This window comes from Malaclemys terrapin, chromosome 6 (genome assembly GCF_027887155.1).
Source record: "Malaclemys terrapin pileata isolate rMalTer1 chromosome 6, rMalTer1.hap1, whole genome shotgun sequence".
Classification (NCBI taxonomy): domain Eukaryota; kingdom Metazoa; phylum Chordata; order Testudines; family Emydidae; genus Malaclemys; species Malaclemys terrapin.
In genome coordinates this window covers 132,442,700-132,455,061 of record NC_071510.1, presented here as the reverse complement: position 1 = coordinate 132,455,061, position 12,362 = coordinate 132,442,700, and the positions used below count along the sequence as shown (strand labels likewise).

Here is a 12,362-nt window from a genome sequence, read left to right as displayed (position 1 = left end):
GGAGCATAAGCTTTCGTGGGTAAGAACCTCACTTCTTCAGATGCAAGTGATGGAAATCTCCAGAGGCAGGTATAAATCAGTGTGGAGATAACGAGGTTAGTTCAATCAGGGAGGGTGAGGTGCTCTGCTAGCAGTTGAGGTGTACAGAAGCAGTTTCTCCTCCCTTGGTGTTCACACCTCAACTGCTAGCAGAGCACCTCACCCTCCCTGATTGAACTAACCTCGTTATCTCCATACTGATTTATACCTGCCTCTGGAGATTTCCATCACTTGCATCTGAAGAAGTGAGGTTCTTACCCACGAAAGCTCATGCTCCCAATACTTCTGTTAGTCTTAAAGGTGCCACAGGACCCTCTGTTGCTATTTGCTGTTTAGTTCTTGTTAGGAAAACAAAGCCCCACAGAAAAATGCTGCGGTGAGCTGGGCAGTCTAGGCACCAGCTCATGCCAAGGCCACGAGGCCTCACTGAAAACACTGACAAATGCACAGCTGGAAACCCACCTGGCTCACCTGGGTGCTAGCATTGCTAAAACAGATGTTCCGTGTCTAAGCAAGTGTGGAGCGTTTGCCCTTTATGAACTGCGTGCGAGTTGCTGCCGGCATTGAGCTCACTGGTAATAGCTGCACCCCCTGCTATAGGGAACAGGGAAGGGTTTGCTCTGTAACTAGAGAAGTGTTTGCTATGACACTGGAAACCCCAGTCAGGAGAGGAGCGTTACCCAGTGGGACATACCAGTGAACCACTAGCGGTGTCCCCTGCCCAACAGAAGGACGCCCATAGACACCAGATGAACCACTGGGGAACATCAGTGGACAGGAGACTTTGTGGATTGCTCCCCACACCTCTGTGAAGTACGCAAACCCATGTCCCCTTACAGTCTGAACTGTGGGGGAAGGGAATAAAATCCCCGACCAGAAGGATCTGTATCACATGCTGCTTGGCATTTGGAGCGGGCGATATTTCTAAGCATGAGCAAGGGATCCCCAAGTTGCTTAGCTTGCATTACCCCTAAAGGACATCTAGAGCTTGCACATTACAGCAGCTTCTGTTACTTTTTGGAACCTAAGGGCAGGTCCACCCTACAAATTTACATTGGCGCACTGCGCCGCCGTAGTATGTCTGGTGAAGATGCTCTAAGCCAATGAGAGAGCTCTCCCACCGGCTTCACTCCACCTCCACGAGCGGCAGTAGCTATGTTGGCAGGAGAGCTTCTCCCCTGACCTATCGCTGTCTGCACTGCGGGGTAAGGTCAGTGTAACTACATCACTCAGGGGGGTGGATTTTTCATACCACTGAGCGATGTAATTATACCAAAGTAAGTGTGTAGTGTCGACCAAGCGTAGGACTGTAACTCATTTATGTGCTTATGTTACCTACTTTACCCTTGTAAACAACTCTCATTTCTTTTTCCTAGTTAATAAACCTTTAATTAGTTTATTACAGGATTGGCTACAAGCGCTGTCTTTGGTGAGAGATCTAAGATACCACTGACCTGGGGTAAGTGACTGGTCCTTTGGGATTGGGAGTAACCTGAATAGTGCTGTGATTTTTGGAGTAAGGGACCATCTATCACAAAGGCAGGCTCTCCTGGGTGGCAAGACAGACTGGAGTGCCCAAGGGGGATGTCTGTGCCTGCAGCCTCAGGACTCACCGTGGGTCTGACCATTCAGACCCATGGAGTTTTGCCTGAGTAAACAGGATGCAGGCAATGGAGGAGAGGAGAGGAAAGTCAGAGGCAGCAGCCCATAGCCCTGCGTGTCTGTCCCAGACCATCTCCTTTACCTTGCTTGTCTCCAGTAAGAACCCAGATTTTAATGTGGGCTTTGGCCAGGGTTTCAATCGTCTGGGGGACTCCATCTTGTAACTTGTCCTCAATAGCCGTGGCACCTAGCAGCTTCAAAGACAGAGGGAAATGGGTGAGATCCCCAGTGGTCAGCACCAGAGGAGAGCGCAGTCACGTCTGCTCCGTCCATCCAGCAGCGCTCACCGTGCTGAGGGCTCAGCCCAGACTTGATTCCACTCAGCTCTAGTTATCGTACGCATTAGGCACCGGTCCCACAAATCCGTGTGCCTGTGAGCACCCCGCTGACCCGGCTGGCCCGTGTGCACAAATCACTCAGGTCCCTGCTTGCAGGACTGGAGGCCTCGCTCTTTCTCCACCCACCCTGCACTTGCAGCAGCACAGCGCGGGAACGTACAGACAGGAATATTGTCCACACGGATGTATCAGGCCACAAACATTGTTAAGAGTCTCTTTCTCTACTTGCTGGGAACACCCACTGACCTCGAATCTTGGTGAGACGTGGCCCAGGGAGGTGATGATCAGATGCAAATGAGATTTCGGCTCTAGCTTCTAGCTGAGGTTTTTAGACAGAGCTTCCTACCTGCTGTTGGGAGAGGCTCAGAGTTCAGGTCTCAGGCTCTGAGCCAGTGCCTGGGTCTGACTGGGGCATCAGGACCAAAATCTCCTACGCTATGTTTGAGAGACCTCCGCTATCCAGACATCTCCTCCGTCAGCTGTTCTTGTCTCGTTCCTTGGAATCCAAGACAATGTCACAGCAAGCACACTCGCCTTTCCAGAATGCACACCTGTGACCCATGCTGACAGTTACCTGGATCTCTGAACCACATCTTATTAAGTCAGTTACACGTGGGGCTTGCTCCAGATCCCCTGTGGCCTAACGGTGTATTCATAACCAGCCGACTAGTGAGTGATCAGGTGAGGGAAGCATGGAACGGAAAAGAACAGGTGAAAAAGACTAAACAACTCCTGCTTGTCACAGCATAGAGCAAGGTCTGCTCTGACACCCTGCATGCAATAGCAGCCTGGGGCTGAGTCACCCAGGGCTGTCATAGATGTAACGTGAAAGCCTCTCTCACTCACGCTTGCATCTGAAGAAGTGAGGTTCTTACCCACGAAAGCTTATGCTCCCAATACTTCTGTTAGTCTCAAAGGTGCCACAGGACCCTCTGTTGCGTCTCTCACCCAGGCAGCTGCAAGCCCTCCACCGCCTTTTGAATCTGGTCTGGAAGAGTTTTGGTCCCCCTCGAGCAGAGCTCAATAGAGCGCCCATGGATACTCATGAATTCCCAACACACGGAGGCTACAGGGCCGTGGGACGAAGGCCTGAGCTCTCCCGTGGCCAGGCTCTCTCCGTAGCCGTAGTGAAGCACCATGGAGCTGTGGTATCTGGTACTGCGCATGGATGGTGGGGAAAACCCATGGGCAGTGTCCAGGAGCGCCGCCAGCTTTTTTGCCACCCTAAGCAGCAGAAGGTCCCGCTCCCAAAATGCCGCCCCCAATTGTGGCGGCTGAAGATCCAGCCACCACGGTCACCGCCCCCCAAATGTTAGCGCCCTAGGGGACCACCTAGGTTGCCTAATGGGTTGTGCCAGCCCTGGCAGCATCAGGAGTTCTGCTGGCCTTTGCCTGCCTGCTCAGATCTGGCGTACAAACCACGGAAGGCGGAGGGGAACAGCTTCCTTTCCATGACTCTCCCCTTTGCTTTGCACACAATCAGCATGAAGCTGAACACGTGTTATTAAAATCTCTGAACTTAACCAGGTTCCATCCCCACCTCCCCTTACTGCCTCCCAGCTCCTTCTACAGGCCCCTGACACTGCACAGAAAACCTCCTGTCCTCAGCTCTCAGCAGGATCATGAGACAGCATGACCCAGGACCCTCCTACTTCCTCCCCCACACCAGATTCTCCTTTCTCGCTCTCACCGACTGGGCTATCCCTCCCCCAGTTCCTTCCTGCAAATAAAGTCCTTTCTTTCCAGGGTGCACACACAGGCCCACAGGAAACAGAAACCTTCTTGGAGAGCGTGACAACGCAGCTGTAGAGTTTCCAAGATTTCATAAGAGCTGCTGTGATTGCAAAAGCTGCATGGCCTCCGTTCAGACAGGACATGTAGCTTCTTTTCATTCATTCCCCCAGCTAGCAGCACGCACAGGTGAACCCCAGGGGCATTCAAAAAGCAGCAGCAGCACTCACAGGAGGACCCTGCTTGCAGATCACAGTTCAGTCATCGCTTGCATTCACTGCAAGCTGACACAAACATCCCTCTCCTCTCCCAGGCTGATAGAACAGAGTAAAGGCTCCTCCAGAAATGCAGAGGGACCCAAGAGCTACTCAGGACAGGGCTGTTACAGCTCGTCATTTAGAAGTCGGAAGAAGAATAATTCAACTGCTTGAACATACAAGGGACAGCTATGAAATATCACCTCCATCAAACTCTAGTGTGTTCGCCCATCACAAGTCACCTAATCTGGTACATGAACAGCATAATGGCCAACAAGGGTCAGGCTAGAGACTCTTGCCTATATGCTCGGGGTATTACTGATCGCCATATTTGGGGTCGGGAAGGAATTTTCCTCCAGGGTAGATTGGCTGAGCCTCTGGAGGTTTTTCGCCTTCCTCCGCAGCATGGGGCAGGGATCACTAGCAGGAGGGTCTCAGCCGATTGAAGTCACTAAAACACAGGATTGGGGACTTCAACGGTAGAGTCCAGGGAAGGGTCTTGCGGCCTGCAGCATGCAGGGGGTCAGACCAGATGATCATAATGGTCCCTTCTGACCTTAATGTCTATGAGTCTATGAGTAATCAGACAACCACACAAGTTAATATAAAACTGTTCCCAGCCAACTCCTGGACGCTCACCAAGGTGTCAGTGAAAACCCAGGACTACCATGATCAAAGCCATTTTAGTTACACAACCTATGTAAAGTCATAGCGATCTGCTTACTGATGAACCAACCTCCCGGCTGCCTGCCCACCACTTGACCCAGATTCCATGAAAGACCAACCATTAAGTCTTTTTCAATCTCTTCGTATAACTCAGATAACTTCTCTTCCCGTCCATCCAGGGCAGTGCTTGCTTCATGGTGACGTTTGTGCCACTCCTCAAAGTAGTCTTCCTGCAGGTTTTTGTAGGCCACAACCAGTGTCCTCAAGCCTTCACCTGCAAACTCCTGCAAGACATGGGTGGGACAGGTGAGGTCCATGCGGTGGAGCACTCTTCTCGCTTGATCTGCAAGGAGCGCTATTTACAAACACCCTCTCACCCGAAAGATGCCAACCCAACTTCTGCAATGAAACGGATGAAAACTTGCATCTAGCACTTTAAACTCACCAGCAACTGGAAATCCAGATCTACTCTTGAACAGATCCGTTTTTAACTGCAGTCTATTGCCCATACAAGACCAAATCCAAAGGGTTTTCCTACGCTTTGACTCTAAAGTTTTCCATTACCATGGCACCTATGTCACTGGTATTTGGATGAGGCCTACGTAAAACACACACAAAAGAGCTACTCCCAGAATTTCAGAATTGTGTCCATGCAATTGCTTGGCAGAACTTTCTTTGCACTGAACAAGAGTCACTGCATGCATAATTTCAATGAGCAATCGCATCTGCACCTTCAGCACGTAAGTGACTGAAAATCTGGACCCCAGTGCTCGTCGGAACCATCCCAACAGCAAGGTTCCCTTTTGGAAAACTCAGATTCTCCCTCGGGGAGGACAGGTGGTATAGCCACCATCCTCCTCCGGTGGGTTCCGCTGAGGGAGGGCAGCTTTCAGCTGCCTATGGAATGTGCTGCGTCCTCAGCACCTCCTCCTCCAGCGCTGGCCTGCTGTCTCACTGCGCTGGGACTCTGCTATCCCATTGCAGGCTGCCTGGCAGAGCAGGGATTGCAGACGCTTGTGCCAGTGTAACCTCTCCTGGGGGGCTTTCCACTACCTGGGGCCCTGGGCTCTGGCCAGTGCCATCTGGGGGTGAGCACAGGCCCCGATAGATAATATTATCTTGTTAATTGTATCTTATATACAAATGCAAGAACTCTAAATACTAAGATGGGTGAACTTGAGCGCCGGGTATTAATTGAGGCTATAGATACAGTCATTCCTCATTTAACGTTCTCTGTTCCTGAAAAATGCGACACTAAGCAAACTGATGTTAAGCGAATCCAATTTCCCCATAAGAATTAACGTAAATGGGGGTTAGGTTCCAGGGAAATTCTTTTTTGCAAGACAAAAGGCATTATATACAGGCTTTGTCCACAGTGCGCAGTCTCCCTCCCCTGCCGCCTGAATGCCGCAAGACAGCTGATTGCCACGGGCAGGAGGAGCAGGGAGAAGGCGCTGATCCGCAGGGTCCGCCAGCGGGCGGGAGGCACTGGGGGGGGCGTAGGGGAGCTGATAGGGGGGCTGCCAGCCATGGACAAAGCATGCGGCCAAATGATGTTATAGTGGAGCATTGAACAACTTTAAATGAACATGTTCTGTAATGGAGCCGGGACGTAACATCGAAGCAACGTTAAGTGAGAGGATGTTAAGTGGGGAGTTACTGTAAAATAGGCATCACAGAAACTTGGAATAATGATCATCAGTGGGACATGATAATACCAGGGTACAAAATATACAGGAATGACAGAGTAGGTCACAGAGGTGGGGATGTAGGGGTGGCCCTATATGTGGAAAAAAGCACAGAGTCAAACATAGTAAGAATCTTAATTGAATCAAACTATACCACAGAATCTCTACGGATAGAAATTCCATGTTCCAAAAATAGGAGTATAACAGTAGAAATGTACTATCCATCACCTGACCAGGATGGTGACGGTGATTGTGAAATGCTCAGGGAGCTTAGGGAGGCTACAAAAACAGAAAACCAAAGAAAAATGGGGCATGTCAACTATCCCCATGTTCATTAAGAACATGTCAACTCAGGACGGGAGGCAGAGATAAAATTTCTAGACACCATCAATGACTGCTTCTTAGAGCAGCTAGTCCTGGAACCCACAAGGGGAGAGGCAATTCTTGATTTAGTCCTAAGTACAGCACAGGAACTGATCCAAGAGGTGATTAGCTAAGTCACCATGACCATAATGTAACTAAATTTAACTTCCTTGTAGGGGAAAAATACCAAAGAAACCCACGATGGTAGCATTTCACGTCAAAAAGGGGAACTACACAAAAAGGAGGCGGCTAGTTAAACAGAAGTTAAAAGGAACAATCACAAGAGTGAAATGCCTGGAAGCTGCATGGAAACTTTTAAAAACACCATAATAGAGGCTCAAACTCTACGTATACCCCAAACAAAAATGCCCCCATGGCTAAACAAAGGAGTAAAAGAGGTGGTTAGAGACAAAAGACACCTTTTAAAAATTGGAAGTCAAATACCACTGAAGAAAATAGCACAGAACATCAACTCTGGCAAGTCAAGTGTAAAAGTATAATTAGGTAGAGCAGAAAAACATTCGAAGAGCAACTAGCAAAAGACACAAAAACGAAGAGCAACGGTCAGATCTGAGGTTCTGCTGACCTGGGTTGTATTTAGAAAGAGGAAAGGCTCAGAGCCCGTTACCAATTGCCTGAACTATCCAGACTCAAAAACACGACTAAATGCAAGGAGCCGATGAACGTGTTTTTCAGGCAATGGCCCCCTGAGTCTTTACAGAATAACTCTTTCCTTTCCACAGTAAGTTACACATTAGTTGCCGATCTCCCAGGGAGATGCCTTTAGGGTTGCTTTAGAGACCATCCACTTTTCAGTCTCAGTGTCGGTTCCATTCCCAGCTCCAATGGTGGCATCAGAGACGCTCACCGAGAAAAGGGGACCCCCACCCTGCCCGTTATCTGCAGAGGGGTTCCCCTGCAGGGGGCACTTACGTTCAAGTGTTCCATGGTCTCGTCTTTGAGGGATTCACAGGAAGCATCCAGCAGTTCATAGACAATGGTGTCAGCGCCCTTGCAATACAAGGTCAGGTCACCTTCCGGACTTCGCACTAAAAGCAATGGGAACAAAAGTTCTGCAAAACCCAGACAGCGGCATTTTGCAGCCATCACATCAAGTGTGTGTAGAGACATTCAAACGCGGGCCACCAGGGGTGAGGCTCACACCTGCTTTGCACAGAATGGAGGAGAATGCAGCCACTCCCGTCTTTAATACGGAGGTGTGGCGGCACAGACTGCAGGCTGCCCAACACGCACTGCTCCCTCGTGACCTGAGCAGACGCACTGCTGAAGCATGTAGTAGGGGAGGGGGGCAAGGACATCAATATCCAGATGCCAAGAGACGTCTGCCACTGAAGACCTGGCCCCGCTCCCAGTGAAGTCCCTGGTCACTTCCACTCTATCAGTACATTTACCCCACGCTAATCACTGCAGGATCTGGACACCACAGAAAAGGAGACCCGGCACAAGGAGTACGAGTTGGAGAGGCTGACCGAGCAGAAAAGTGGAAGGGGAGTGACGGGAACGCACCGATGACAGACATCCTTTTGCGCACGTTGTTGAAGTCCAGAATAGCCAGGAGCTCGTAGACCTTTGTTTCTCCCATTTCCACCACAGTGATGGTCTCGGGGGTTCGCGCACGAAACACAAAGCCAAAGTTTCGGGCGGCAGTGACCAGGGCTCCTTCGTCCGGAGACTGGGCCTGATACACCAGGTTACCTGCCAGGCAAGGAAGAAACACTGTATGTTCATCTCAGTCCTAGATATCATCACCCTGCTCCTGATGGGAACCAAACACAAGGGCTGAGGCATTCTATAGCCACTGCTCATCTCCGGTCCGTCCATATACCGGCCAGATGCAATAAAACCCGCACACAGACACACTCCTCACAGGCCACAGACTGACACACGTCAGGGACGGAGAATCAAGAGATGTTAAGAGTAACAAGAAGGGTTTCTTCAGGTATGTTAGCAACAAGAAGAAAATCAAGGAAAGTGTGGGCCCCTTACTGAATGAGGGAGGCAACCTAGTGACCGAGGATGTGGAAAAAGCTAATGTACTCAATGATTTTTTTGCCTCTGTCTTCACGAACAAGGTCAGCTCCCAGACTGCTGCACTGGGCAGCACAGTATGGGGAGAAGGTGACCAGCCCTCTGTGGAGAAAGAAGTGGTTCGGGACTATTTAGAAAAACTGGACGTGCACAAGTCCATGGGGCCGGATGCGCTGCATCCGAGGGTGCTAAAGGAGTTGGCGGGTGAGATTGCAGAGCCATTAGCCATTATTTTTGAAAACTCATGGCGATCGGGGGAGGTCCCAGATGACTGGAAAAAGGCTAATGTAGTGCCCATCTTTAAAAAAAGGGAAGAAGGAGGATCCGGGGAACTACAGGCCAGTCAGCCTCACCTCAGTCCCTGGAAAAATTATGGAGCAGGTCCTCAAGGAATCAATTATGAAACATTTAGAGGAAAGGAAAGTGATCAGGAACAGTCAGCATGGATTCACGAAGGGGAAGTCGTGCCTGACTAACCTAATTGCCTTCTATGATGAGATAACTGGCTCTGTGGATGAGGGGAAAGCAGTGGATGTGTTATTTCTTGACTTTAGCAAAGCTTTTGATACTGTCTCCCACAGTATTCTTGCCACCAAGTTAAAGAAGTATGGGCTGGATGAATGGACTGTAAGGTGGATAGAAAGCTGGCTAGATCGTCGGGCTCAACGGGTAGTGATCAATGGCTCCATGTCTAGTTGGCAGCCGGTTTCAAGTGGAGTGCCCCAAGGGTCGGTCCTGGGGCCGGTTTTGTTTAATATCTTTATTAATGATCTGGAGGATGGTGTGGACTGCACTCTCAGCAAGTTTGCAGATGACAAACTAGGAGGCGTGGTAGATACACTAGAGGGTAGGGATCGGATACAGAGGGACCTAGACAAATTAGAGGATTGGGCAGAAAAAAACCTGATGAGGTTCAACAAGGACAAGTGCAGAGTCCTGCACTTAGGACGGAAGAATCCCATGCACTGCTACAGACTAGGGACCGAATGGCTATGTAGCAGTTCTGCTGAAAAGGACCTAGGGGTCACAGTGGACGAGAAGCTGGATATGAGTCAACAGCGTGCTCTTGTTGCCAAGAAGGCTAACGGCATTTTGGGCTGTATAAGTAGGGGCATTGCCAGCAGATCGAGGAACGTGATCGTTCCCCTTTATTCGACATTGGTGAGGCCTCATCTGGAGTACTGTGTCCAGTTTTGGGCCCCACACTACAAGAAGGATGTGGAAAAATTGGAAAGAGTCCAGCGGAGGGCAACAAAAATGATTAGGGGTCTGGAGCACATGACTTATGAGGAGAGGCTGAGAGAACTGGGATTGTTTAGTCTCCAGAAGAGAAGAATGAGGGGGGATTTGCTAGCAGCCTTCAACTACCTGAAGGGGGGTTCCAAAGAGGATGGAGCTCGGCTGTTCTCAGTGGTGGCAGATGACAGAACAAGGAGCAATGGTCTCAAGTTGCGGTGGGGGAGGTCCAGGTTGGATATCAGGAAAAACTATTTCACTAGGAGGGTGGTGAAACACTGGAATGCGTTACCTAGGGAGGTGGTGGAGTCTCCTTCCTTGGAGGTTTTTAAGGCCCGGCTTGACAAAGCCCTGGCTGGGATGATTTAGCTGGGAATTGGTCCTGCTTTGAGCGGGGGGTTGGACTAGATGACCTCTTGAGGTCCCTTCCAACTCTGATATTCTATGATTCTATGATTCTAAGCTCCATTAGGTCCCATTGAATCCATCCCCCAGAGCCAGTGCAAGACTGGTTCCTAGCCTCCATCTAGTGGAAGGATCTCCCTCTGCTTGGGAGACTTCCGCAGCCCAAGGGATCTCACTGCCAGGAATGTTTCCTTTGCTCAGCCCTTCACCACCCCAAGTACCGTCCGCATTGGTATTGACGGCTTTCAGATCCCAAAGGACAGGCCTGCCGCAGCTCTCAGTAGGGCAACGGGACTCAGCCCTAGATGGAATTTGGGGGGACAGGAGCGTGGGATTAGCATGACTAACGAGCCCCCATTTGTCAGGATGCAGCAGGCCCTGCCCCTTGCATGAGCTCAGCTCTGCTGACTGGTGCAGGGAGGACGCAGTGCGTGGCTTTATTCCCATCAGCTCTGGGGGGCCAGTGCCACCAGCAGCTCTTGGCTTGTAGAGCCTTTGCGCTCCTTGGAGTAGTTATTGCACTTTGGCCAGCCCTTACTCTGGGCCACAAGGCCCGGGAGTCTCCTGGGGTCCTCTCCCCACGAGGCACCCGCAGAGCCACACCAGCTAACGAGCAGCCACACACTGACTCGGGCGATTCACGCCGTGTGAATACAAACATTTGGATCCACATCCGATCCGCACCAGCGCCATCTAGAGCAGCAGCTCTGAACCAGGCATCTATGCACCACTGGGGGCCGTGAGCCGGTTTCAGGGGGTCCATGGCCCCGCGGGGCCGAAGCCTGGAGCTCCACGAAGGGGATGCCAGGGCTCAGTGCTCCAGGCATCAGCCCCCTCGGGGCTCAGGCCCCCTGAAACCACAGCCCCCCCAGAGGGCCACGAATCCTCAGTAGAGAACTGCTGCTCTAAAGTTCTGTGTGGATAAACAAATTTGGATCCACATCCAATCTGCCATCCGCAAAGATGGCAAACAATACAGCCACCTCTTAGGGTTGCCAGGCATCTGGATTTTGACCGGAACACCTGGTCGAAAAGGGACCCTGGCGGTTCTACCCAGCACCGCAGACCAGGCCGTTAAAAGTCTCGTCAGTGGCGTAGTGGGGCTAAGGCCGGCTCCCTGTCTGCCCTGGCTCCATGTGGCTCCTGGAAGTGGCCGGCATGTCCAGTTCCTAAGCGCAGGGATGGCCAGGGAGGCTCTGCGCACTGCCCCTGCCCCCACTGGGAACTGCAGCCAATGGGAGCTGTGGGGGCAGCGCCCGCAGGTGAGGGCAGCATGAACCACGCAGAACTGCCTGGCCGCCCCTGTGCCTAGGAGCTGGACATGCCGCGTGGAACCAGGGCAGGTAGGGAGCCTGCCTTAGCCCCGCTGCTGCACCAACAGGGAGCTGCCTGAGGTAAGCGCCGTCTGGCTGGAACCTGCACCCTGAACCTCCTCCTGCACCCCAACCCCCTGCCCCAAGTCAGAGCCTCTTCCTGTACCCTAAGTCCCTCCCAGAATTAGCACCTCAACCCCATGCCCCCTCCCGCATCCCAAGCCCCTCGGCCCCAGCCCAGAGCCCCCCCTCCTGCACCACAACCCCCCGCCCCAGCCCAGTGAAAGTGGGTGAGTGAGAGGGAGAGTGAGAGGGAGGATGGATGGAGTGAGTGGGGGGCGGGGTCTCAGAGAAGGGGTGGGGCAGGGGTGGAGCCACAGGGAAGGAGTGGGGCGAGGGGCAGGGCAAAGGTGTGCAAAAGTTGGCATCCCTACCACATCTGCAGATGTGGGTATCTGTGGATATAAAGCGGATCTCCGCGGATTTGCAGGGCTCTGCAGATAGGGTGAGCACATAGCAAGTGTGAAAAATCGGGACTGGGGGTGGGGGGTAATAGGCTCCTATATAAGACAAAGCCCCAAATATTGGGACTGTCCCTATAAAGTGGGGACATTT

General features: G+C 51.6%; 1 protein-coding gene across 2 annotated transcripts in view; it reads right to left on the bottom strand.

Annotated features, from left to right (window-relative positions):
• LOC128839527 (phospholipid-transporting ATPase ID-like) overlaps positions 1-12,362 on the bottom strand; it is a 122,597-nt gene that overhangs the window by 28,867 nt on the left and 81,368 nt on the right. For both annotated transcript variants that reach the window (XM_054032588.1, XM_054032589.1), the window contains exons 16-19: positions 8,272-8,460; positions 7,678-7,793; positions 4,813-4,977; positions 1,784-1,895 (exon numbers count right to left, since the gene is read on the bottom strand). In XM_054032588.1, coding sequence (XP_053888563.1) covers positions 1,784-1,895; positions 4,813-4,977; positions 7,678-7,793; positions 8,272-8,460 — 582 coding nt within the window. The remainder of the gene's footprint in view (positions 1-1,783; positions 1,896-4,812; positions 4,978-7,677; positions 7,794-8,271; positions 8,461-12,362) is intronic.